At 39.5% G+C, this 26,602-nt stretch overlaps 1 protein-coding gene across 7 annotated transcripts in view; it reads right to left on the reverse strand.

Annotated features, from left to right (window-relative positions):
• Positions 1-1,060: 1,060 nt before the first annotated feature.
• Positions 1,061-26,602, reverse strand: part of RNF111 (ring finger protein 111) — a 99,408-nt gene continuing 73,866 nt past the window's right edge. For 3 of the 7 annotated variants that reach the window (XM_019477756.2, XM_006263845.4, XM_014599972.3), the window contains 8 exons: positions 25,383-25,638; positions 23,198-23,549; positions 21,171-21,296; positions 19,049-19,175; positions 8,282-8,374; positions 7,289-7,384; positions 5,647-5,774; positions 1,061-3,898 (listed from right to left, as the gene is read on the reverse strand). In XM_019477756.2, the coding sequence (XP_019333301.1) occupies positions 3,781-3,898; positions 5,647-5,774; positions 7,289-7,384; positions 8,282-8,374; positions 19,049-19,175; positions 21,171-21,296; positions 23,198-23,549; positions 25,383-25,638 (1,296 nt within the window). In that variant the 3' untranslated portion in view covers positions 1,061-3,780. The remainder of the gene's footprint in view (positions 3,899-5,646; positions 5,775-7,288; positions 7,385-8,281; positions 8,375-19,048; positions 19,176-21,170; positions 21,297-23,197; positions 23,550-25,382; positions 25,639-26,602) is intronic. The other 4 variants (XM_019477759.2, XM_019477757.2, XM_019477758.2 and 1 more) reach the window with 4 other exon arrangements.

Below are 26,602 nucleotides of genomic sequence, written 5' to 3' on the forward strand. Positions count from 1 at the left end.
CCATGCTGCTGGTGTTGCAGAGCCCTGGCCTTGTCTGCCTTGTTTACTCTGTACTGGGTAAAGAAATACTTCAGTTTTTCTTTGTGATGGCTGCCCTTCTAAGTAGTTACTTGGCTTACTGCATTGGCTCAAGAGTCTAAACTGGTATTTCTAAGCAGGGACTCCTTTTTAACAGGAAAGGCCTGCGTGAGATGTCTTAAGCTGGTCTTACTCAACAAACTCATGGGAAGAGTTCTCATATATTAGAAGTTTGCTCATTTAGAGCCTAACATGTGTACTGTCCAGACATCATATCTGGAGTAACTCAAGCTTTCCCCGAGTAACTCAAGGTACCTCAGGGGAAACGGTACTAGTTCAAAGATGAGCACTGAAATATGGTACACATTACCATACTGAAATGTAGTATGGTATGACTCTGGTTTGGGATACTTCAAGCTGTTTTAATCATTTTGTCAGTTTTCTTCAGAAGGAAGCATGCACACTCTTACTTTCAAGTTTTCAATTCTTATGCAATCAAGGATGTGGAAACTGTTGTACAACAATCCACATGGAGGCTTTGGGGATTTGTTCCTTTCTACCCATGTTCCTGTCACTTTCCTAGACTCAAGTATCATCTTTTACATTGGTTCAGTCAGTACTTAAGCAACACCTGCTGAAGGAGAAAATTTTAGTTCTGTGCAGTTTCTTTCTTTCATACTTAAATATACATGTAAACCCAGTTGAAAGACTAAATGTTATCTTAACAACAGAAGTGGACAGAATTCTGGAAGTCGTATAAATGACTATTCGTGGAAAAACTAACAAGGCCACGCAGGTGCAGTATTTCAAAACAACCTGCTCTGTTAATTAAGATGATAGATATTGAGTGTTGTATATAGCTAGCACTTTATATTAATCCTTCTGTATTGGAGACTCTTTCTCTCCTCCCCAGATAAATCTACTGTATGTACACACATAAACAGCAATGCTAGGGAGCTGTTCTTTGGATGAAGTCTTATAAACTAGATGATTAAAACATACCATGAATGCTATTTTAATGAAAGAAAACACAGCCTTCAAATGCTATCAGTCTAACATTTTATTTATTGCATACAAAAGGATTTGTTTTGACAATGGAATTTTATATGAAAAGTAATTTGATGCATACTGTTGAGAATCTTATCTTGAAAGTCAAAGATGCTGCAGAAAACTTAAGGCAATGCATCTAAGCAAGTAAAGCACAGTAAGTGGTAGACATTTCAAAAGCCCATTTATTTTCTTTTCCTTAAATTATGTCCGGTCACAACTTTCTGGAAATAAGAGTAGGCTGCAGCTTTATTAGCCCCTGCATTAGCACATAATATCAGGAAACTGTGATTCCTGGCAAATACGTAAGTGTTTAACATCACATTACAACATGGTATGTATACACTTAAAAGCAAGACACAGCATCAGTATCAGTTATAAAATAAGTCAACTCATGGGCCACTTAAATACCTCTAGTACCAGGCAGCCAAATCTGGTGCATAAAGAAATCCCACAAAATATCTGTGCTTCTCTCTTCCTTGGGAATGCCAAAGTGGACTCAACATGCACCTCAGGGCTTATTTCCACAGGTCTTTTTTTTTTCCCCCAGGTCCCATCAAGTACCTAGCAGGTGAGCAGCATCAGTGGTGATCTACCTTTTCTTGCTTTCTTCACATACATTGAAGAATGGAAGATGTTTGCCTTAGGGTCTTTCCAGTAAATGTTTACTCATTGTAACTCTCCCCACTATAGCTTCAGTCACACACCCACCCACAGTTCCCTGCAGGTACATGGTCTTCAAGCAGGTTTAATTTAAAACCTTGACAGTTTGGAGCAACCCCCCAAAAAATCATCACACGTTCCCTTTCTCCCACCATACTCCCCAAATCTAACACAAAAGTGGTTTAAGCCATCAAATTAAATTTACCTTTAACAAAGCAATTAAGCTTGAAAATTCCACTCATCACAAATGTTGGGACAAAACTTCTCCCTGCTTAATGCCTTAGTTGCAGAGGTGTTAAGTCTATTGCCAGCAATGGACACTGCATTAGAAATGCTACTCCTAACAAACTGATTTAAAAAGAGGGGAAGCAGCTTTAAGCAGACAAACAGGCATCAAATTAGATAAGGTCACATTTATAAATGGATCACAAATTGTTTAATGTAAACAAAACATTTTGATTTTTATGTTATACTGTAAACTGTTTTACACTTATCTGATTATGAAGGACGAAGACAAGGGAAACCAAAGGTATTTATTATTCAATCCACTTACAAAGCAGGTGGCTTAACGCAAGCTTATTGACATGTTCATATATGATCCCATAAGAACATCTCTTCCAGGTGGTGACAGTAATACTGTCTTAATGTTTTTGCAATTTTTAGCATCTGTTGAGCACATTTAAATAAACTATACTATGCTATGTGTATAAGAATTCTGATAAGGAACTTGTGTCCTGAAGTGGATTAAAACTTCCAAGGCGAAATGTTAGTATGTTAACTTAATTCTATATACTATATTATCCAGCAGATCTTATCTATAGAAAATATTTTAATCAGTGATGGACTGTTGGTAATTTATAAAGAGGGAATCTATGATCAAGGCAAGACTAGGTAACCACATAATTTGTGTCTGTTTCTACACAGATTTACACGTTTTCAAGTTACTAGTGAGAAATAAAACAAGAGACAAGTGGGTTTAGCTAACTTTATTAACTTTAAAACTAATAAAAATCCCATGAAAGATTTGGGATCTTTAAAAGTTCTATGAATGCATGGATACCTGCCATAAGAACTGCAGTTTTAAGTCCTGATTGAATGGTTTTACAAAACCAACGTGTGCAGATACTTTAAAGTACTTTGTAGAAGACTGAACAAATTTCTGTCTTCCGTTTCCATTAAAAAAAAATCATTCAATCTGCAAGTATCTACAATCCAGCTAACTGAAATCAATATTTAGTGTTCATTAGAGCTGTTTCACAGCAGCAAATATTAAGTTAGGGATTCAAATTTCTAGACAGTGGAAGAAAATGATAAATACAACCTGAACAGCAGTCTAAATGTTTAATATTGACATTCAAATATATCTGCATTGTGCTGCAAGTTCAAAAACATAACACAAATTTGATCAGACAATACTCTGGTGACGAGTATTCCATCTGTATCAGTCCGACTGAATATTGTTTGTATTCTGTTCCCCGTATTAAGGATGGTATTTGACTCAGAACTGATATTGTAAATATACAGCAGCCATTTTTTCCTACTTAAGGAATGTCTTAATACACAATATTATCCTTTTCTAGATGATATTTTTACATTAAACTAAAATACGTGATTGATTAAATTAAGGATCCACGGTTAGTAATGAATGAAATCATACTCTCAAAGCTTGATGCTATGTAAAAATAAAATAAAAAAACAAAAAAGACCACACAACTCTACTTACTAAAGCAGCTAATCTTGCCTGCAAGTTTAGGGTCACAAAGCCCATAATATGTGCAAACAAATGCAATACAAAGAACCATGCAAAAAATACAGTAAAATGAATTAAAAGAAAAACAATGTAAAACCTAAAAAAGCTTTATAAATACATTGAAACTCAACTGTCTACATGAACTGTAGGTCTAGCATTAGTTGTACCATGTAGCAGAGACAGCACTCTAGGTTCAATGCTTCCAAATCTGCGCAGGTAAGTCATGCCATCTTTGGTTGACTGCAGTACCAGGAAGGATGGAAGGGAGTGAAAGGGAGGAACAAAAGTTCTGGAAAATGGTGTCAACTTTCACTTGGCAGTTGAGCCTCAATGTCCACTCTGCAAATGGGGCACTTCTTGTTAGTAATCAACCACTGATCTACACACACTTGGTGGAAAAGGTGCATACATGGAAGGCGCCTGTTATTGAGAGAGAAAAAAAAATTGCACGTAAGCTGATAGTAACAACAGCATGGACTTTCCATTCTAAGTTGACTGCTCGTTTCATACATGGGGTTTTTTTTAATGTTAGTTTTCTCTTAGCTGCTGAACTCTAATGGATAAAATAGACACTAGCCAAAATAAAAGAACACAGGATACATCCAATTAAGTTACATGTCAATAGGATCACAAATAATAGGCCTTTTTATGTTTAATTCTCTGGGACAGATTCTTCTGTTACAGTGTCAAAAATGACAATGTGCAACTAAACTTACAAAACTCCTTGCTGTAGAACGTTACGGATGCTTTTACTTTTAATCAGGTTCTAAATAGGGATGTGAAAGTTTAAACATTTAGATGATAACTATATTTATACCAGTAATGCATTACCAGTTAACATTTAGTGCAGGGCACAATCTGGTGGGGAAGGTAAGCAGCACAGTACCTCAGGAACAGAAAGGTGGAAAAGTAGGCAAGGAAGAGGGAGGGAAGAATGGGGCGGGGGGAGGGACGGTTAGTACTATAACTCCTCTGCTCTCCCTCCCAGCACGCCAGGGGCTGCAGCATGTTGGGAAAGTCCCTCGCCTGTTGCTGTCACCTGCAGCTTCCTGTGGGCAGCGCTGTCTGGCAGAGCTTGTCACTGCTGCCTCCACCTCCCTGCCTCCGTCGAAGGCCCCAGGGAGTAGCTCCCAGCAGCAGCTGTGTCCAAGCAGGTCTGTGCGTGCCCCTGGCTCCCCGCACTACTCCAGGCAGGCGGATGTGGCCCCTCCCCTGCAGCAGGGCAGGCACTAGCCTGGGGGCTCCGCATACCCCAGCTGAGACTAGGTATGTGTTATTTGTTAACCATTTAACCAATATAATTAGAGGAGGTTAAACGGATACTTTTAAAAATTATATTTACAACCCTAGTTCAAAAAGGTGATTGGACAAATTCATGCAGGCTAGGTCCATCAATAGGGATTCAACATGACAATTATTAAAAAGTGAAGCTTCAAAATTAAGAACTTCTTAGGTTTCTGAATGCCACAACATGAAGTGGGAAGGGGCACAGGACAGATCAGCCTAGGTATGTTGTGCTAAAATTCTCTCTCCTTTATTAGTATTCACTGTCTGTCACAGCAGAGGTGTCTGGGCTACGTGGGCCCATGTTTTGTCCCAGCATGGGTTTTCTTAAATCTGATGGACCAGCAGTATTATTACTCCAGACTTACGTTAGCAGAACAGAATTTGGCTACGTAGAAATAACCTATAGAGTTTATTGTCCAAGGTTGCAAAGAAAGCAGCATATTAAGATTTAAAAAGAAACTCTGCAGTTGGCATTCAAGCTTAGCTGAGACTGCATCCCCTTGAAATTTATGATTGCAACTGCAGGTGCTAACTGAAGAAACCTTCCCATATGCTGTTCCTGCCAATCATACAAAATCATGCAATCCACTGCATATATTAGGAAGATTTTTACTCCACTGGACCAACAGCATTGGCCACTGTTGGAAAGGAAAGTGAATTTGAAGTACAAATGGGCCCCTAAAGAGTTTCATACTACTGTGTAGTTTTACTGTTTTTATAAACAAAGAACAATATAGGAATTAATTATTTCTAACTGAAAGACTGATTGTTCTGGATTAACTGAGTTTGTAAACCTTTCATTTGGTATTCTCCATGTCCAAAGGTGGTCTTATAGCTACAGCATTCGTGCTGAATACTAAATACTAGTAGCATTTATTTACCTGACATCTTCACCCTCCTCTAATATAGACAAACAGATGGTACACTTTTCCTCTGTGTCTTCCTCTGTTCCTTCCTCCCCATCTTGCTTGCAGTGCAGTTTCCTCTGTGAGAACCAATCAGTTGTTACCTTATTAGCAGAGATGACATTATTGACAAACTGAGTAAAATCTGTTATTAGGCATATTCAACATTGTATTTACTGACACAGTACATTTCACATTTAAATTAACTATTCAAATATATGCTTCTAACAGCTCAGAAACTGAAATGACAACAGAGTACAGAATTAGTATAGAAATGAGCACAGAGTTAAATGGATGTATGATGGCAAAAATTGGCTTATGGCTGTGGATTATGTTTAAGTCACCACAGAACTATTCCAGAGTCAAAAGTTTTCTGAAAATAGGATTTTTAGGACTTTAGCCTAAGCAGAATAATGGAGGCAGTGATATAAACAGTGCTGTTGCAATTTTTAGGATGAATTATGCATTTATTATACTCCATGGAGGCATCAACACAAAAGTCTGATGATAATAAAAATGTCAGAATTAGCTATTTCATGGTTTGTTTCACCAGCAATATAACAAACATGATTATTTGCTTCCGATGTACTGTTGATATCTTGACACTGGGAGAGCCAACTACCCCAGGGAGGGGGAAGAACCAAAATCTAGAAACCTCTCCTTAATAAAAAAAGTGGCATTAAAGTGAATATGCATCACTTCTGTAGTACAACTACTTCCACTTGTTTCCTGAATCCCACTACCCAAACCCACTTCCCGCAACTTCCTGCATTTAGGAAGGCAAAGCATCCCATCCCAAGCAACCGCATTTCAGATTCCCTGCCATAATAGTGAATCCAGCAACACGTGCTAATCAGCAGCACTTTATGGAATATACAATGTAGAAACAGTAAAATGAATTGAAGATTAAAAGGAATATTGTACTGACAGGACCATACAGAAAGCGCAAGGGGAGGAGAGGACTGGGGAAGACAATACTGCATAATTCTGGGGCTCTTGCTCTACATCTTAGGTCAAATATGCCACAGAGGATGAAGAGCACAGATTCAATCTTCCAGCTTTCTACTTAGGGCAAAGACCTGTATGAACCAACCTGCTAGTGCATCAACATTTTAGCTCATATGGCCAAGGGCTGGAGTTGAGCTGAAAATCTTCTCAAGAGGTATGGACCTCCTTTCCTTTACACGTTCCAAGGTATGGCACTGTTTTTCACGTTTCAAATACCCAAAATGACACAAGTCACTCCTCATCTCTATATAAAACAACTGCAGCCCTTAAATTAACTACATCTGTTGTCACTTTTTAAAAGTTGGTACCTTTAATGAAAAGAGATGGAGCTCCAGATCTGCAAGTTTTCTGTATCCCTCAAGAATCTGGGAATTATTTTTTCACCCTTAAAGACTCTCCTCCATCCTCATTTTTTACTCCAAAATGGAAAATAACCTCAAAATTGACATTTCTTTGCTCAATATCCTTTAAATTGGGCCCATTGAGAAGACTTATGTCCTTGGTCATGAACTGAAATATCTAATTCAACAATACTGGAAGTGCTAGTATTTATTATATCCTCAGAAGATAAAGTAACAGGCAGTTCTGTGATTTGAGATATTCTCCTTACCTTTTTGTATTTGTGAGGGTATGTGCACCTTTCAATAGTTCCCTGGGACGCTCCACGGTTAACATTGCCTAATCGCTCTTCTAAATGAATCAGCTCCTGAAGTCAAGAGAGAACCAGTGTGAAAACTGGGACATATCTGTAACTAAGTGCTAGTTCTATCCACTTGACAGAACAGAAACCACCATTAAATTTTCCCACTTACACACAATTTACCTGAAAGAAGCAAAATTTTTAATTAAATTATGTTGTGCAGGAAAAGTTGGGGCTCTCTGCAAACAAATACACAGCACTGTTTGATGTTTTAGGATATAGGGAAATACTGTTTTACTCCCAAAAGCACTGGAACGTTTTTATCATCTAGAAACAACCAATCAGTATGTTCAAACATACTTGTGTCAAATGAGGAAAAAGTAATTAAAATGATACTCCAATGTTTGCTTTCGGTCATTATGGCTCAAAAAAGAAGAAATGACTTAAGATGGAATTACAGTGACTGATTTCTTATTCTCCAGCACCACAGTTTTAGTAGGATCATGAGCTCTTACTGAAGACTTTTTTTCAGTGAACTAGTTCATTAACTCTCTGCATCTGATACTGTATTTAGTTTCAATTCCTGCACTACATGATAAACAAAGAACAGCGCTGTCAAAGTGCCAAACTCCACTCCAGCTAGGTGGATCTTTGTATAGTTATCTAGAGGCACCAGTATCTTTCATCATGTCTTAGAAAGTATCAGATCCTATTTATAGTAAAATAAGGATGTGTCCATTAATAGCCACCTAATGCTACATTGTCCAGAAAAAGGTCACCGTTTATTCGTTTTTCCAGAAACGTTTCAGGTTTTAGCATCTCAGCTCCCCGAAAACTAAAAATTAAACGGTATTTGCTTACATTTCTTTTGCATTCAAATACAGAACTAGTCCTGCAGCATACCCTCCCCTCCTTCCCTCATGACACATTTTGGCATAGATCTAGGTTTATTCTATTACAAACCTCAAAATTGCCCCTGAAAGGGCCTCTGAATGATGTTCCATCCAATCCCGATGAAATGTAACGGATGTGAGGGTAGCCCGCCATGTCTGGAACCTATTCAAATAGTAGACGTAAGTTAAACCTATTTGGAACAGTTTTAGTATTTTACTGTTCATGTTGCAAAACATAAGATCCTTTTGCTTTTATTCAAGTCACTCTTCATCATTTATACTGCTTGGCTTGAACTAGTGTATACAATTCCAGCTGATAACATACTGCAATGCTACCTCTGAGCTTCCTTATCAGGCTGCTCTCTAAATATAACCAGAAGCGAGAATCCTCATGGCAAACTAGACACTCTATAATAGTTCTCTACACCATCTGAGTAACAAATAAAAAAGGTTTAAGCTTGACAATGCTCAGTCACAGCCTGAGTTGTATAAACACTCCATACCAAAATCTGTATATATTTAAACTCAACACCTCAAACTGATATGTGAAATCACTATCAAACTTGCTGTTGATTCTCAAATAAGACTTGTGATATCACAGAAGAATCAAAGTAAACACTCATTCTATAACAATAGTCAGTGCCCTATCTTATTCAAGCAACATGTGTTTTGGCATGCTTACAATTTAGAAGGCAAATCCAAGATGCAACTCTCAGCTTACAGAAGTCTTTCAAATACAACCCTAAGAACCTGGGATTGTAAACTCCTTGGGCGCAGGGTCCACGTTTACACAGTAGAGCTATCCCAACTGGCCGCCTTGGGTACAACAAGTGACTAACAGTGCTGACTCAATGTCTAAAATATACCTTTAATACTTTTCATAAAAATTGTCCTCTTTAGCGCTTATTGTTTAAAGGGTGGGGGTAGGGCGAAATTTTCAGTTTGCTTTAGAAACAAGTGGCAAATTAAAATGAAAACTGAGTCAAACTGCAAACTGTGTTGTAGGGAACAATGAGAGAGAAAAAAAACGCCCCCATACTTTAGCTTCTGAAAAAATGCAGTTTTCCCCTCAATGAAGGCAACTAGCTACAGGTGCTATAAATGATGGCTCAGAATAGTTCATCCTGAGATGTCAAGATGTCAATAGTTCATCCTGATTACATCAAGGAAAAGTTGATTTTCACTTTTGTGCCAAATATTTCTCTGTCCTGATTATTTTGGAAAAGAAAGAATAAAAGGAAAGTGCTTTTATGCATATACACTTTTAGGTTTAACTTTAATTTTATTTTCACTACTCAAAACTTGACATTTGTAATACAACTTTAAATGCCAATAGCAGACTTCACCTTTAAGCTAGTTTTGGTACAGCTACGATGTATTCTTACAACTGATTATTCAGAAATGCTTAATTTTATTGACTGCATTTAAGTAGAGATTTATGGATGGGAGCATAGTGTAAGATTAAACTCTCATTATAAACATATTTTTTTTTAAAGTATTTCACACTAAGCAGATATTTGGAAGCAAACAAAACGTAAGCAAGCAGCTGTCACCACCAATTCTTGCAAAATAACTTGAGGGGCTGAGGGGAGGGGGCTATCCCAAGTCTGAATCAATCTAAAGAGTACATAGCTAGAGTGTTATGCAATACTTAAAACTGATTTGCAACAGTTACTTACCGGTAAAAGTGAAGCTAAATACCATAGCCAGCATGCAGCCGTGTTTATAGGATAAACTGAGAGAACTAAAGCTTTCAAAAAACAGGGCATCTATCAGAGGCACATGCACACTCCCCTCGAATATTGAGCACACCTGGGGCTGCATGGGAAATGTGCATGGTGATCAATTTCTGTACTCTACAAGTTTCCTAACCCTCCATGGCATTTCCAGAACACAGAACCGCTCTGCTCTTAACCTTCCCTCTGGCTTTAGTTACATGAAAAGCTCCACAGGAATCTGACACTTCCAAGAAAGTTCAGCATAACTTACAAATGTTTAAAGTGAAGCAAGGGTAATTCTCTTTACAGTAGTGCCATTGTATATTTTGTACTTTTTAACCCTTCATTATGAACAACCTCTGCTCTTGAGACTGTAACAAGGGGTATCCTAGATTTAAGCACCAAACAACAACAAAAAAGCCTATAGGTCACTAAAGGATGCCAACCACATGCATGAAAATTAGAACAAAAGTATTTATTTGCATTGTCAGATTAACTCAAAAAGGTAAGTTGTCTGAATGCCTACTTTCAGGTTTCTTCATTTATCACTTTGAACACTCCTGCTCCAGGGCAGCTTTTATTTCCAGATCCTCCCGAGCTCCAAAGCAACAACTCGGAGAATCCTGGCCGGACACCAACCACGTTTTGCTTTTTAGAGCAAATTTAGACTCAAGGCTTTATCCATCTGGAATCCTTCCATATAATTTTATCCCAGATCAGATGATCCACTGGCTTGCCACGGAATTTTCTATCCTCAAATTATGGTTTTCAGTGACATGGACAGTGAACTGCCTCTGTGTTTTCAAACTTATACAAACAGGAGAAAGGGGTAGGCAACCACTGGCATGGGAGCCAGAATGTGGCACGCAAAGGCATTTTGCTTGGCGCACATGCCTCAGGGTGGACAGTGGGGAAGGGGCCAGTGCTGTGCTGCCCCAAAAAGGATTGGGCCCCTCATGGCTTCCCGCGCCATCCACCCCTGGCACTCCAACATCTTACAAGTAGAAGCTGTGGGTGTTTCTGGCACCCTGCCCAAAAACATTGCTGACAACCTCACCCTTAAGATGCAGTTGGTACATTCAAGATGTTTACATAAAAACATGAAGATCAGGTACAATTTTAAGATTAGAGAGGTGACCCCAAACAGTGCTGCAGAACACTCGTACGTACATCCCATGCATCTCTGGAAGTTGTCTGGTTTAAATTGTCCAGAAGATCCCTATTTCTATGATGACACGCAAGTAAGAATGCTGTCATTTCCTGACAAGAATGGCAAAGGGCTTTACACGAGTAGCTTTGCCTGTTGGTCTTCCAGTCTTTTTATTTCTTAAATAAATGTTTGTGCCTAAAAGTCCCTTCGGGCAAAATTCTAAAGGGCACTCGCTTGTCCTTCGGAGGAGGACTGAAACACTCCATCCTCGTAGGTCCTTTTGTTTTTTTGTTGATGTTTCCAGTCTGCCTCCCATATAGGGAGATGTGCTGCACTGCTGGCTACTTCCCAGTTACAGTGCATCATGCAACTCTGGGTATCCACAAGGAAAAAGAAAATTCATTTGCTTATCTGGATTTTTTCCTTTTCTGAAGTGGGACTCTGAAATGCCAGAGAAGTCATCCCAGTTGTGTTAAGTTCAATTTGGAAGGAGAATACCACATTTTGTTGCATACAGTATGCCCCTGGAATAAGATCCGGCACTTGTTTTTGAAAGGCAGAACGAAGTAAAAAAAAAAAAAATCTTTCCTTGTAGTGAGTGAGTGAATAGCAGCAGTCAGGGAGCAGAGCCTGCTCCTTCTGCTCCCTGTCAATCATGTAAAACAAAGAGGATGCGTCAGTTAACAGCCACTTAATGCTACACTGTCCAGATTTTTTTTCACTTTTGCCCTGACAAAACCTAAGCAGTAGAAACTGCTGTTACCATATTTCTTCACAAATAATACACCCCTGAATTTCCAGTATCTGTTTTTTGGGAAAGAGTGAAACAGTACGCAGGCAAATGTGGAATTAATTAGTCTGTCATGGCCAAAAGGTGGGCTGCACTACAGACAGAGCCGACCATAGTGGGGTGCTGACCCCAGGGCAAATCAGCCTGTGCAGGGGTCCCTTAATACTGCGTGGGGCCATGGTACCCCCGATAACAGAGGACGGCGGGGGTCTCCGTTGTTCTTGTGTGACGCGGGGCTGAGACTACAGCTCCAGGTGGGCCCCACAGGAGGGGCCACAGCCGCTCTGTCTGGCTCCATGGAGCGCCCAAAGCACGGAGCCCGGGGCGGGCACCCTGATTCGCCCTACCCTAGGGATGGCCCTGACTACAGACATCTCTGTCCCTCTTGAATGCTCCCCTCGTGCAACAAGCCTGGATTCTTTCATCTCTTAAGAGTGAAACTGTGCAGCTCAACCATTCTCAACCATAAGCTAATGGCACTTTATCGTGCATCAGCAGATGCATGACGAACAGATCCAAGGAGGTGATACTTCCCCTCTATCTGGCGCTAGTCAGACCTCAGTTGGAATACTGCGTGCAATTCTGGGCACCGCACTTCAAGAGGGATGTGGATAACCTGGAGAGGGTCCAGAGAAGGGCCACTCGTATGGTTAAGGGCCTGCAGGCCAAGCCCTATGAGGAGAGACTAGGGCACCTGGACCTTTTCAGCCTCCGCAAGAGAAGGTTGAGAGGCGACCTTGTGGCTGCCTATAAGTTCATCACGGGGGCACAGAAGGGAATTGGTGAGGTTTTATTCACCAAGGCGCCCCCGGGGGTTACAAGAAATAATGGCCACAAGCTAGCAGAGAGCAGATTTAGATTGGACATTAGGAAGAACTTCTTCACAGTTACAGTGGCCAAGGTCTGGAACGGGCTCCCAAGGGAGGTGGTGCTCTCCCCTACCCTGGGGGTCTTCAAGAGGAGGTTGGATATGCATCTAGCTGGGGTCATCTAGACCCAGCACTCTTTCCTGCTTATGCAGGGGGTCAGACTCGATGATCTATTGAGGTCCCTTCCAACCCTAACATCTATGAATCTATGAATTCTAAGTGCACTGTCTGGCCCTCCTGCTTCCCAACCATGTTAACAAAACAGGCGCAATCAGCCCTTTTAGCAGCAATCAGCTCTTTTACTGCAGAAAAGTGTGACATTCAAAATTAGGGATTCAAAAATAGATTCTTCAAAACCAACTATTTATTTATTCATTCATTCAGCTAAGGAGATAAATGGTTTACAGAGAACAGGGGGTGAGAAACAGCAAAATGCGTATACACATAGGTCTTTCTAACATCATCTTGCCTTGCAAGTTTCTATAATTTTTCATAGCTGTTAGCCCCTGGATGGTCTCACTGACCTGAATCCTAGCTTGCTGCCTGCCCACTATAAACACTGCATGCTTTAGCATTCTTGGACCCAAGAAAAGTGCATCTTACTAATTTATCTTCACCTTAGTGAAGGGCAAAGTTCTCTTGCAACAATGCACACTAAACAGACCACCAGAGCCAATACAACATGCTTTGTCAGGGGGATCCACATCATACCTACTTGCTATTTGTCATTTTTAAGAGTTTGGGTCACCTTTTTAGTCTCTACATCGACTGGCCAGAAACTGCAAAATGCATGTTAAGTTTGCTCATGTCCCCACAGTTGAGCTGCAAGTGCAATACTGTGCTAGGAACACATTTTTACACAACTACTTTTATCTGCTTCACCTCTTTTTCCTGCAGCATATTTCAAGAGCTGTTAATCTGCCTTTTTCCTGGCAGCAACCACCACTGGTGAATCTGATCATGTTACATGGCAATACAGGTCTCAACAGACGTTCAGGTAATGAAGTTTATCTACTGCCTAAACAAATGGAGGAAGAGAGGCTGGGTTACTACATCAGCCACGATGAACAAACAACAGGTTACCTTTGTGTGCTAATCTATATACTTCAGATACAATCCAATGACTAGTTTTAGTTTATCACAATCCAAGACAACCCTCCATGAGTAAAAATTAAAACTAGTCTTCCTAAAATTTCAAGTGATGACAGAGCTTTGTATATACAGGTTCATAAAGAACAGATAAATAGCATTCATGACTGTTAAAGACCGAATCACTGGCTGATAAGCTAATACATTAAAGCCCTTTAAAACAGTACATCCTTGTGGCACAGAAGAGCACTCAGGAAGATGTGTTCTGGCACTTCTTGTAAAGAGAGACATCTATGAGGCGCAGAAGTAAAAGGTCCCTTCTGTGTGTTGTTGGGGTTTTTCTAATCACACTCCCAGATGGCAAATAGTTCAAATACTGAAATGCCTCAATTTAGGTCATCTCAGATGAATCCAAATGCTGAGTCTCAACAGAGAAGGAGGTATCAGAACAGTAGGTTTGTCAGGGATGGTAGGATCTGCCAAGAACTACTGTTGTAAAAGTTCTTAAACAGAGTGAAATAGCAACAGTATATATGGCCAGATAAATCCATAGCATGGTCTTTTCTAATTTGGCAAGACTGCAGTCTAGGGGTAGAGTGGGGAGGAATGTACCATTCCCAAAGGTTCTTGGACTACACTTCAGCCATCTCAAAGCTTCTCTGCACTTCTACTCCAGTGACCTCTAAAAGAAGTTTGTCCCAGTGAGAGACTCTAATTAGGGATATTAAGAAATGAGTAATGAAGCTCTAAATCCAATTCTATAAAAAAAAAAATCCAAAACTTTCAATTACTTCTCAGTCTTTCTGTGATCTATACACAAAGCTAGCCCAAATCAGATCAGACTTCTGTTCCACAAGAGATGTCCTACTTGAATCCTGACTTCTTCAACATCATGGCCTACAAGCTAAGCGTGTGGCACTTGAACCAGGACAAGTAAGGATCTCCAAACAGAACCAACTGCACCGAGGCAATCTGGAGCCAGAGCCGAGGGAGTGCTGTAATCTACTCCCTGCATGCCCCTGCCACGGAACCCAGGTTCATCGCAGGGGCGTGTGGGCACTGGATCGTGGCTCTGCCCTGGCCCTCCCAAGATCCTGTGGCCTCCCTGGCCCTGCCCTCCCATCTTGCTCCCAGCCACAGCCCCATCCCAGCCACCCACCCTGCCCACTTGGGTCCTGCCCCGGGTGGTGGGTGTGGGCAAGATGTGCCGGGATGCCCAAGCAGCAGGGCTGGGTCCAATGGCGACAACCAAAAGGAGCTGCTGCCACAGTGGCTTCTGGGGAATGGGAGTTTGCCATAGGCCTAATCCAGCCCGTGTGTCAGACTTTGCCTACCCCTGCCCTAAAAGCTAAAAAGCTAGCTCGCTCCCCATCTTCATTAAAAAAGCCCCTAGAAATGCAAGCCACCTTTATATTAGGAAAATCAGGACTGTTTTTAACATGTGATAAAGTTGTAAAATTTTAGGTTAAGCATGCAAATTGTAGTTTTATCTTTATGTAGCCAGTCAAAGTGAATCTACCTTTATGTAGCTAAGTCAACATAAAAATGCAAAATAATAAAATAAATTATTATTTAAACTAAAATCACGTGGATCTAATCAAAAAGTTTTCAAGCGGAGTACCATTAAAATAGTGATTGCACTTCAACCTAAGCAACCCACTAGTTATCACACCCTTCACATCCTCACATTGTACAAAAGGGCTGCAGCACCCTACAAGAGATGTTTATAGGCAGAACAGCAGCCAGACATTATTGCATAGAGAGCAGCATCTAAATGAGCCCATTCAGACGAAGTGGCTAAGTGTTGACATGGCACTGCTAAAGTGGCAGTGTCAATAATTTCTTATTGTTGAGAGAATCAAAGAGGTACTAATCTATTTTCTATCAGCTTAAACAGTTAGATGTTTGAGCTGACATAAGTATTTAAATGTGATTCTATTCTACCCTGGCTCAAGTCTCTGAAAAACTGTTAAGGCAAAAAGGTTTGTGGCTCCATCTTTTCCTCATTTCTTGGGAGTTAAGTCTTAAGGCTAAGATGAACGTGTTACAAGAAGTAATGGCTCCCAGAAATGCAAACAGAATGGAATAGGATTGTAGAAGCCTGGGAAGTGGAACAGGATCTGGCCTTTGCTGTGTATTCAAGAGGAAATCAAATCAGCTAAGTGCTGTTTCCCATTCACCATCACGTCTACAAAAAAAAATGGGTCCAAGACATGAGTAATTTAGGAATTGTGTGAGTTGTTTAGCAGAGCCTTCTCTAAAAAAAGAAGTTGGAAGCAGTGAAATTTGATGATTTCATCTGCACCAGGAGGCTGCTGCACCCGGCGCTGCTCAACAGGGCTCTGCACTTGGCTGGGGATGCACCACTTGCAGGGGATGGGGACGGACTCAGCACTCGGTCCCATCCTCTGAGAGCGGTGCTGGGCTCACAGGGGATGGGGCTGTGCCAGCTGAGCACCGAGCCTGGCCCTGTCTGCTGCAAGCAGCACTGTCAAGCGCCACTCACAGGGGACAGGGCCATGCCAGCATTTGGCTGGTGCAGCTCAGGCAGCACCACCCACAGAATGGGGCCATGCCAGCCAAGTGCTGAGCCCAGTCCCGATTTATACGCCGTGCCTATGAAAATCCTAACTTTTCGCACTGGGAAACTAGGATCGACCACGCACCGTGAAGTATGATAGTTTATAACCCCAAACAATTCCTAAAGTCTCATTGGGATTGTGGAATAAGCACAAAGCAGTAATCTTAGCAGCTCTTCTGGCACATAGTTCAGCCAGTGTATGAAGGGAAGGAGCTATCTTCTTACATAGTTGTAAGTGACTGCAGTTTAGTGGCGCACACAGCAGTAAAGGAAATTTTACATTCATGACAACCATGTCATAAAATTCTTAACACCAAGCTTACACAACAGACACTGAACTCAAGGCATGCTTACCATTTACCAATGCTCCTTTCACATTTCTAAGAGACCTGAATTAATTTTAAATGCTCGTTTCATAATCTTAACTTTAACCACTGGTCTTCTGCCAGAGAAAGACTCAGTTGACCCCAAAGATACCACGGCATAATGATACAAGTGCTGCTTTCCCTCCTTAACCATCACAAGGTAACAGGAAGAACATAACTGCACTTCAAGGCATGCCAATTGCTTTGTATGTAAAAAAAAAAAAAAAAAAAGTCTCCCTTATAATGCACAATTTCTCCTTAATCTATAAATTACCCGACCAGGATTAAATAACAAAAAAATCCGAAACAAAACAAAAAAGCCTTCCCAGGATTAACCACAGCTTTTCCATTTAATTGTCCCTACACAATGATGCATGAATGAAGAAAGTCTTACCCCTGACCTTCAGACACAAAAGATTCCTATTATAAACCTATGGAGTGGAAGCCAGAATCTAAAATGTATACAGCTCCCCCTACTCTGTTGTTAACATAATAGCCTATAAAAGGGTCCAATGCACTCCCTAAAATGACATTTTAGCTGAAGCCACAGATCTGTGAAATGTCACATCCATGTGAAAATAGATACATAGCAAGTTTATGACATCTGGTAAAATGTCCACCACTTCCCAAGTGATGAAAATCTAGAGCCATCTGAATTCTGAAGATTTGGGATGAAAGATTTCCAAGGTCAGAAAGATATTGCACCACACAGACTTGTTATCTTTGTTTCAATTTTATTACAAAACTATGCAAAGAAGCTGAATTTCACTCCTTTCTGATGCTAATATAATTTGCTGGACTATTACAGCGGCCGTATGCATTAGGAAACTGTATTAAAAGCAACTCATAATTCATGTTTATTTCCTATATACTGTACCAATACAAAAAGGGGGAAGGAGAGTGAAATTAAAAACCCAGTTTTGTCCTGTCAAAGAAGAACTGACCAAATTTAGTAAGTACACAGAGAATTAGGATTTGCACAGATGGTTCGTGCAACACAAAGATGAAAATGTAACATACTTAAATTGACAGTGACCAGAAGCTATTTAACTATACTAAAGTACAGAAATACATAGAGACTGCTCCAAAGAGGCGATTCCTCTAATCATGAAGTTAATCATCCTTTATTTTCAAATATTTCCAAGGCACAGGTTTGCAGCAAGGTGTGCTAACTGTACAACAATGCATCAGAAACTGAAATGTCTTTAAGGAACTGGGAGATGTTTTGCCATGCTAGCTAACTAGCAAAGAATAAAGCAATGTGCAAACAAGTTATAAAAAGTGCAAAACCATTCATCCAAGAGGTTGCAGGTTTATAACTTGCCCCTAGCCTTCATTTTTGTACATGGTAGGGAAGATACACTTTATACCATTAAAATCAACTTCTCTATGGTAATAGCTATTCTAGGGCTTGTTTACACACTGACATTCAATTCAGACTAATTTATCACACCTATGTGGCTCAAACAATATCCTTAAAAATCCTATATGGAGATTTGCTTTGGTTTAGTTAAATTCATTTTCAAAACATATTAAATGAAACTGGATTACAGCCATTTTATTTCAGAATAAGAGTTACCATTTGGAGATTTAGTACAGTTTAATCAAACCACTTTAAAGTCATGCTGTTAGTTGATTTGGGTTAATTTCCCTGAGTCTCTTCACGTAGGATAAATTCGTAATTTAGCAAAACAAGAGAAAGTATGTTCCATCACCAATATTTTGGCTTCCCTGTGCCATTATTCTCATTAACATAATGTATGTACTTAACCTCCATTTTAAAAGATGTTCATTATAAAAAACTGGTTTATTTGACATTCAATGTTATCTTGAAACAATTACACGTATATAAACTCCTACTGTGCTGTAAGGTGAAATCTAAAATAAGCATCAATACTAATTTCTTGCATACTGCTTGGTAAGTTAAAACATTAGTATTCTGAAGCTGGTTACAGCAGGACCTGAACTTTTAAAAATCAGATGCAGAGGGTCAATGCATTATTATGCAAGAGGCAATTTCATTCAGATGTCTTCCATTTTACAAGGCTGAAGTTGAAACGTTAGTGTCCTAAACTCATTTTATTTGTTCTAGCTTTCCATGAAGCAGAATCATAAACAGAATCAATAAAGTAAATCTTTCTTCATTTGTTCAGTCCAATAAGTAACTTTCCCAACAGTTCCTACCAATCCAATTTAAAAGCAACACACCTTGCATGAAGGAGGAGATATGCTTTAAGACATGCAGGTAGTACATAACTACCATAAATGATCTTACCATTAAAGGAAGAGCCCCTATTTGTAAGTGATGAAGTCGAGGAGGTGCATGGTAATGGGCCAAATGAGGGTGCAATGGGCCTGGTGGATAAGTGGCTGCAGTCACTCCAGCTTCAATTCCCAGTTCCCTGTCGCAGAAGCAAAATGTAACATTTTAAAACAGTTACTTCTTGCCCCCAGACACAACTCCAATGTTCTGGGAATTTATATCATGGCTTCTAAAGATGCTCAGAAAAATTAAGACACAAGGGGCGCATCTACACATGACAATTTAAGGTGCTTTAGCCCAATTTAAGATGCATTAAGGGTGCGTGTCTACTAGAGGTGCACCAGTATATCAGTCGAATATCAGATCAGCACCAATAAGAAGAAAATTAATGTTATTGGCAATCAGCTTTTCTTGGCCGGTGTAGCCAATACTGTCACCAATAAATGCCGCATGCATGCACACAGCCACAGCATGCACACAGCCAGGAATGCAGCCCAGCAGCTTGGAGAGCAATGTCCAGCACATAAGTTGGGGGGGGGGGGGGGGGGGAGTGGGAAACGGGACGACATGACACGGGACAATGATGACGGATGGGGCCTGGGGCGGGGGGCAGATTGAGGCCCCCCCCATGGTGAGGGAGGAATGAGGCAGACACTACCCAGCCAGGGTGGTGAATGTGACCCCAGGAGTAGGACAGAGCCACAGGCAGCTCATGAATCTGGGGGGCATGGGGGGGGGGTTGCATTCACCACCCTGGTTAGGCAGCCCCTGCCCCACTCCCTCTCTCATCATGGGGGACCTTGATCTGCCGCCCCCCACACCCCTTCCCTCCCCCATGCCCCATCCCCTCCCACAGATTTACCAGCAGGAGGCTGCTCTCTCCAAGTTCCTGGGCTGCATTAGTGTAAATCGGCTATCAGATCGGTATTGGTTGATATGGCTGGTTAATAAGCAGCCATCGGTATTGGTCAAGAAAATCTTTATCAGTGCACCCCAGTGTCTACACGTGCACGCCCTTAATGTGCCTTAAAAATGGCAATTTTAGGCTATTCATGCCTAAATTTGATACCTGCAAAAGCAGGTATCAAATTTAGGCACAAATAGCTAAAGCTCATTAACACAAGTTTAGATGCGTTAAGGCACATTAATACTGTGTATGGACTGACTTGGGACTAAGTTTGGTCCCATGTCAGCCTGCGTGCACCACATTAATGTACTTTAATGTGTGCACATGTAGACGTGAACCTAAATTGTTTTAATGCGCATTAAATGTGCATTAAAATTTAGGCGTGCCTCAATGCACATGTAGGCATGCCCAAGATAGACTAATTAAGTCTTTTCCATTAAACCAGTTCTTACTAATATCACCATTTCCCAGACTGCATTTATGGCTAAGTAGATGGCTTAAAAACATTTTTTTTTAAATCAGCAAAGATAAATTAACAAATCTGTAGAAGCTTAACTGTCATCATAGGAATCATGTGTTAGGCACATCAACTCTATTAGTAATTTAGGATGTTATATTTTCCTCAAAACAATGGCTCTGCAGTTTACTATTAATCATTTCAGCAACAGATTTTTTTTTAGTGGCTCAAACCCATTTTTTACATTTCTAGAACTTTCCAGCACTTTTGATACCATAAGGTCCTAGGAGTAAAGTTCCATGTAAAGAACCATATCAGAGGCAAATGTCTTTGAAATAATAATTTAAAAAAGTTCATACATACACCAGATTGAACCAACAGTAATTAATAGCTTAAATAAGGTCTGCACCTTTAACTTGAAAAAATGTTCTTTGTAAAAAATACCTTTGCAGCAATATTCAGGTTCAGAATTCATTGCAATAGCTGGAACCAAATTAATTCAATCACACACGCACATTTCTGAAGTAGTGGCAGAAACTTCCAATGATTTATAAAATAGATGCAAATAATGTTGAAGTAGTGAGTTTTAAAAGTGGCATTTTAAAGAGATCTCTTATCTTTAAGCATTTTCTCCTGTATATGTGCATAGTTTATTGAACTAAGATGCAGACAGCATGATTGATACAATTCTCACAATGAACATAAGATATATACCAATAAATTAACACCTAAAGAGCCACAGGACACACCAGAGTAATTAAAGTACTAACCATGCAGACCTCTCTGGAGCTTGTCGAGGATGGGAGGACATAGTCTGAGGCACATGAATATGGTGGCCATGACCATAATTGGGATGCATTCGGTGAGGATGTGGAGGAGGCCGTTCATGTGCACGTCTAAGATAACAGAAGAACACCAAGTAAGAAACATGGAAGATGTAATTTACTCATATTGAGATTATCCACCCATTAAACAAAAATTTTTGTCATATATAAACCACTTTTGGACTGATCTGATATCTGAAATCCAGACAATGGTCATTCAAAAAACTAGGTATTAATTAGGAACCATCTTTCATGCTTAATTTGTGAAGTGGAAAACGCACACTGCCAGCATGATGTACCAAGTAAAAATCTTCAGTCTACAATTATACAAACATCTAGAAGACATGACTATGTATTGTAATGAGTTTGGGAGGGGAAGGAAAAATGTTACCCCTGATCACATATTTGAGATAACTAACTTATTTAAATCAAAAGCTGTGGTTCAAGGCATTAGATAATTTGGCTTTGGCATTAACTTTAATTGCTCAAAATCAGATTTGATTAGAATTTATAAGAATTCTTTAGTTGGGATTCACAACCAAGCAGCCACCTTCTCAAAATACTTTTCAGAATTTGTAAGAGTTATCTTTAAAAAATAAATTGTTGATTTATATTTGGCTTTAATTCTAAACTGCTGTTGACATTAAATGTCTCATTTGACCTTGGTTTGATATTAGTTTGGTAACTGCATTTATTTTTAGTTTAGTTTAACATTAAAACAGCAGCTTTGGTGACATGTTCTCTTTAAAAATTTTAATAAAGTAGTATAAGAAAATACTAAGGTTATGAACAAATCTAACAATTACACCTATTTAGAGGACCGGAATGTGTCATGTTTCAAACTGATCTATTGCAACTGTTTTACATACCCACTCTCCTCTGCAAATAATAGGTGAAACAAGGTAATTTAGCAGCTCTAATTTTAAGGTAAGCTGTCCTGATTTACCTTCTATTTACTGTGGGACAGAAACATACATGGGACACTTGCCGCTGATCAGATGATATATGCACATGAGCAGAAAGTCCCTCCTCCATTTTAAATCTGTAACTTATCTGTCCACAGCCTTAGGGCAATTTCTTAAAATGATTAATATGGATCCAGAATAACTGTAGACCTGGGTACATATTCACAGAATCATAGAAAATTAGGTTTGGAAGGTACCTCAGGTATCTAGATCCTCTTTCCTCCTTTTCTTATAGATGGACACTACATTTGCCTTTTTCCTATATCTGAGACCTCTCCCAATCACCACAAGTTTTCAAAGATAATCCAGCTAAAACACTGCCCAGCTCCTTCCTGTTAAGGTGTGCTTCTCAAATCATTCAGCAGGCACTGTAAGGAAACAGTCAAATAATTGCTACTCCTAACATTTGTTTTAATGTACATGGAAATTAAGTTATTTAAATAATGTATCTAAATTTCTTCTATAAATTTGACCATATAAATCACTTCTGGCAGTAAGCTGTTAATTTGTTTTTTAAGTGTCAATGTATAAAGAGAACCTTGCCAATTTCTACAGTGGAAACAAGTTTAAGGATGTGCTGGGAAGCTGGCCAGAGTGAGTTAAATCTAGCTAACAGCAGGGATGAGTGATAGTTCTAATTATAGTATATTTGAAAACTAACATTAAGCATTCATAATAATAATGACAACAACATTCAGAATTGCCTGAAAAACGAACCCCATGTATTCCCAGGATAGATAAAGCATGGCCAACAAAAGCAATAATGTTCCTTCCAGTGTACCAGTGACCTTATCTGGAGAGAGAACTTTGAGAGGTAAGAGGACAGGTTCAACCCTAACACTCAGGCAGCAGCTGTGGTATAACAATAGAGGTCCCCTTCTTACCAGGATTTAATTCTGATGGTCATCTAGCCATGCAGTTACAACCAAAAGTCACATGCAGCATTTTACAAACCTGAGGGGAATTAATTAAGTGTTTAGTTACTGTTTCACGACACTTATGACATACGTTGGATGCTGCATCATTCTTCTTCTCTGGACTTCCATCCTCTGGATCATTTCATGAGGATGCAGCCTCTGTGCTGAAGGTGCTGTTGCAGGGATGTGATGGGAAATAGGCTGGTGTGTAGCTGGAAGATGCTGTGGAATTGGAGCAGCTGCATTTGCTAAAGGGTGAGTTGGTGGAGGTGGTGGTACAGGATGAGAAGATGCATGGGTGGAAATTGAAGGATGGAAAGGATGCACTGGATGTGGGATAACATAATCCACTTGAGGTGGTGGCTGGGGTTGAGGAGGTGGGTTTCCATGAGCGTGAGGACATGCAGAAGCTTGATGATGAAGAGGTCTGGTCAAAGAAGCATCTGGAATAAAAACATTGACCATTTTCAATCTATTACATAAAGCTTATTGAGTAAGTGTATAAGAAACTAAAATGGTTTCACATCATTGTGGTACTGTACTCAACTATATTACACACATTTCTTTATCATTTATCTTATCACAGCTACATCCTCACTCTTATAATAACATTATCATTATAGGAATAGTTGGCTTTTGACCATTATTATTGCGTAGTTAAAGCCAGAATTAACAATGACTGTCTCAAATTCACTGAAGTGATAGAAATGATAAAGTGCCCCATCAACCTAAATGAACAAAATCAAAACCAGAAAGTCAAATTTCAAAGGATTTGCCTAGTGGAGGTAGAAGACCACACAAGGCAATGGGCATCAATTACAGAGGAAAGATGGGCGTGGGGAGAGGAGGGGGGGGAGGGGAAAAAAAAAATCACATTACCCTAAAAAGTACTTGCTAATATGGTAAAAAAGGAAATGTCTGGAAGAAATCCAAATACCACACCACATCAGGACTAGTGGGATGATGCAAGCCTTTTCTTCTTAAATCATCCATAATATTCACAATATAAATAGGAATGGGAGAGAAGTTATTCTGTTGTGTATATGTGCACCAATGCATAAATAACACCATGTCATGCTAGTTCTTACCTGTAATCATCACTTAAAAAAAACCAAAACAAAAAACCCCAAAGCTAACATCTCTTAACAAGTTTGCTTTACCTGCTGCTCTCAAAGTGTAAGTGTTATAGGAAAGGAAGTCCTCTGGCAACCTCACCTGACATGTAAATGCTAATTATGTTGCCCTTCAGACACCACAGTCCTTACAAGGAGGATTTAATTATGTATAATATCTTTAAAAGAACTTATCAAACCCATTATTTTAAAATGAAATTTTGTGAGAAGCGAAGTGGTAACTAACAAAAGGCCCAGATATTCAAATGCTGCAGCAATTGCCATGCTGCCATACAGGTAGATCCTGCATGTTTAGAGAAGGTGTGGTATAGTAACTTACATCTAAGCGTGCCCAAGTGGAGCTTGTTGCAACACTAGGACCAAGGTAAAAGATATCATACCAAATCAATCAGTCAATAATGGAGGAAACCACATCCTTAGCAGGAACTGAGTGCATAAGGGCCACCAATCTCTAAAACAAGCTAAGATAGACAGCAAGAGAAAGTAGCATCCAATATTCACTGCATCAGAAAGTGAACAATTAAAATAGCAAGAGAGAGAAGGAAGTGTGTCAAAGCTCTTGATATGACTTTACTACAATTTAGAATTAATGCGTCAGGATTCCACTGAACAATAAGCCAAAATAGAATTATGCTCTATGCATCACTTCGCATTACCAAACGTTCAGTTCTTAATATCTCAAATACAAATGGTTTTCCACACCACTGTATATGAGTTTAAAAGACTTTAAAATAACAAAAGAAGGATTGCTACTCAACAAAACAGCAACAAAAGGAACTTTTCACTATTTCAAGCTCAACCCACAACAATTTATAAATAAAGCTGGTATCTGAAAAGGCAGTGAATTCATTTATAAACAAAAAAATGCTACCCTGGATAATGCACAAAGCAAGAGAGACTGGACCCTTCCCCCCTTTCAATTTTTCTGTGCTGGAAGGATTTTTAGATGGACTCAGACAGTTTACTAAGCGTAAAACATCCCATAGTTTAGAATGCAAGAATGCTATTTCTAAAGCTAAAAATCAAAGTGGATGGTAAAACCTTAAAACAATCAATGCTGCCATGCTTTACTTTCCCGTATTTCACAAAGTTGTATTTTTATTTTATTTATTTATTTTTTTTTAGATAAAACGCTGTACTTACAAGGAGAATGCATATAGTGTCGACAGGATGAGAGTGAAGCCTGTGGAGGAGGTTGGGGCTGGGGTTGTGCAACCATGCTTGATCCATATCCATCTATTGTTATTGGTTGGCTTGGGCCAGCACTAGCCTGATGCCCATAGATTGCAGTTCGGGATGAAGAACCAGGACAGCACGGGTCAAATGCTGATGCTCCATGGAAAGCACCACTTCCATGACTTCTTATACCATTGTTGCTTAAGTCCACTGGCAGAGCCTGCTGTACAAAAAAAAAAACAACAAAAAAAACCTGCCTTGTTTTCAAGCAATTCTTTATATATTTTAAAATAAGCCCTCCCCCCACCCCCCTTTAAGTGTTGCATCAAAAGCAATGTTTTGCAAAATAAATTTTTAAGTGATAACATTCTTACAGCCCTACTTTAAAGTTCTTTAGGTATGATTATTTACATTTCATAAAATGTACTGGCCCCCATTAAGGAGGGTGAATTGGATAAGGATGTTCACATTCTTCTTTGAGTTCCCCAGTTTAATTTCAATATGTTCTATTGTACCTTAACTGGCTCACTAAGTACTAATTTTAATTTGATGCCCAAAAGGAAGTTACACTGCACATTTGCTGAGACAGAGACAGGTGCTCTAGTATTCTGCTTAGTTGTGCCTGATGTACATGCCTAATAGTAATAAATCATCATAGGTTCTAAAATGTAGTCACCAGAGTATAAAACAGCAGTTTTAAATGTACAAATGAGTCATTGCTAAAAGGAACTTTAAAGCTTTAAAGTATTTTAAAATTAATGTAAAATGAAGTACTGAAGCCCATACACCAAGTAGTATTTTTTAAATCAATGTTTTGAGTCTGTAATGGCTGAATTATTCACTGATGCACTGTAACCTCGTGGGGTTACAGGTCATATTGGTGAAAACTGCTAGAAACTTTTGGATGCACTAAGGTATAAAGTCTCTGGAGTGTATTTGGAGCCATGGTGGGGGTGGTTTTGTTGTTGTTGTTGTTGTTTTTTTAATAAAACAGGAAAAAATTAAGCCAATGACAGGGATCCAAATAACAAAGTGACAACTGTTAACACACAAGGTATTTTGTTTGGTTTTCAAATTTTTCAACAGCACTTACGCTTTATATTTTCTTATCGTAAGCGCCTTTTCTAATGCTCACTAAAGGCAATGAGAAATGAACTCCCAAAGCAGCATCTTACTCAATTATATAA

This window comes from Alligator mississippiensis, chromosome 11 (genome assembly GCF_030867095.1).
Source record: "Alligator mississippiensis isolate rAllMis1 chromosome 11, rAllMis1, whole genome shotgun sequence".
In the NCBI taxonomy this organism is placed as follows: domain Eukaryota; kingdom Metazoa; phylum Chordata; order Crocodylia; family Alligatoridae; genus Alligator; species Alligator mississippiensis.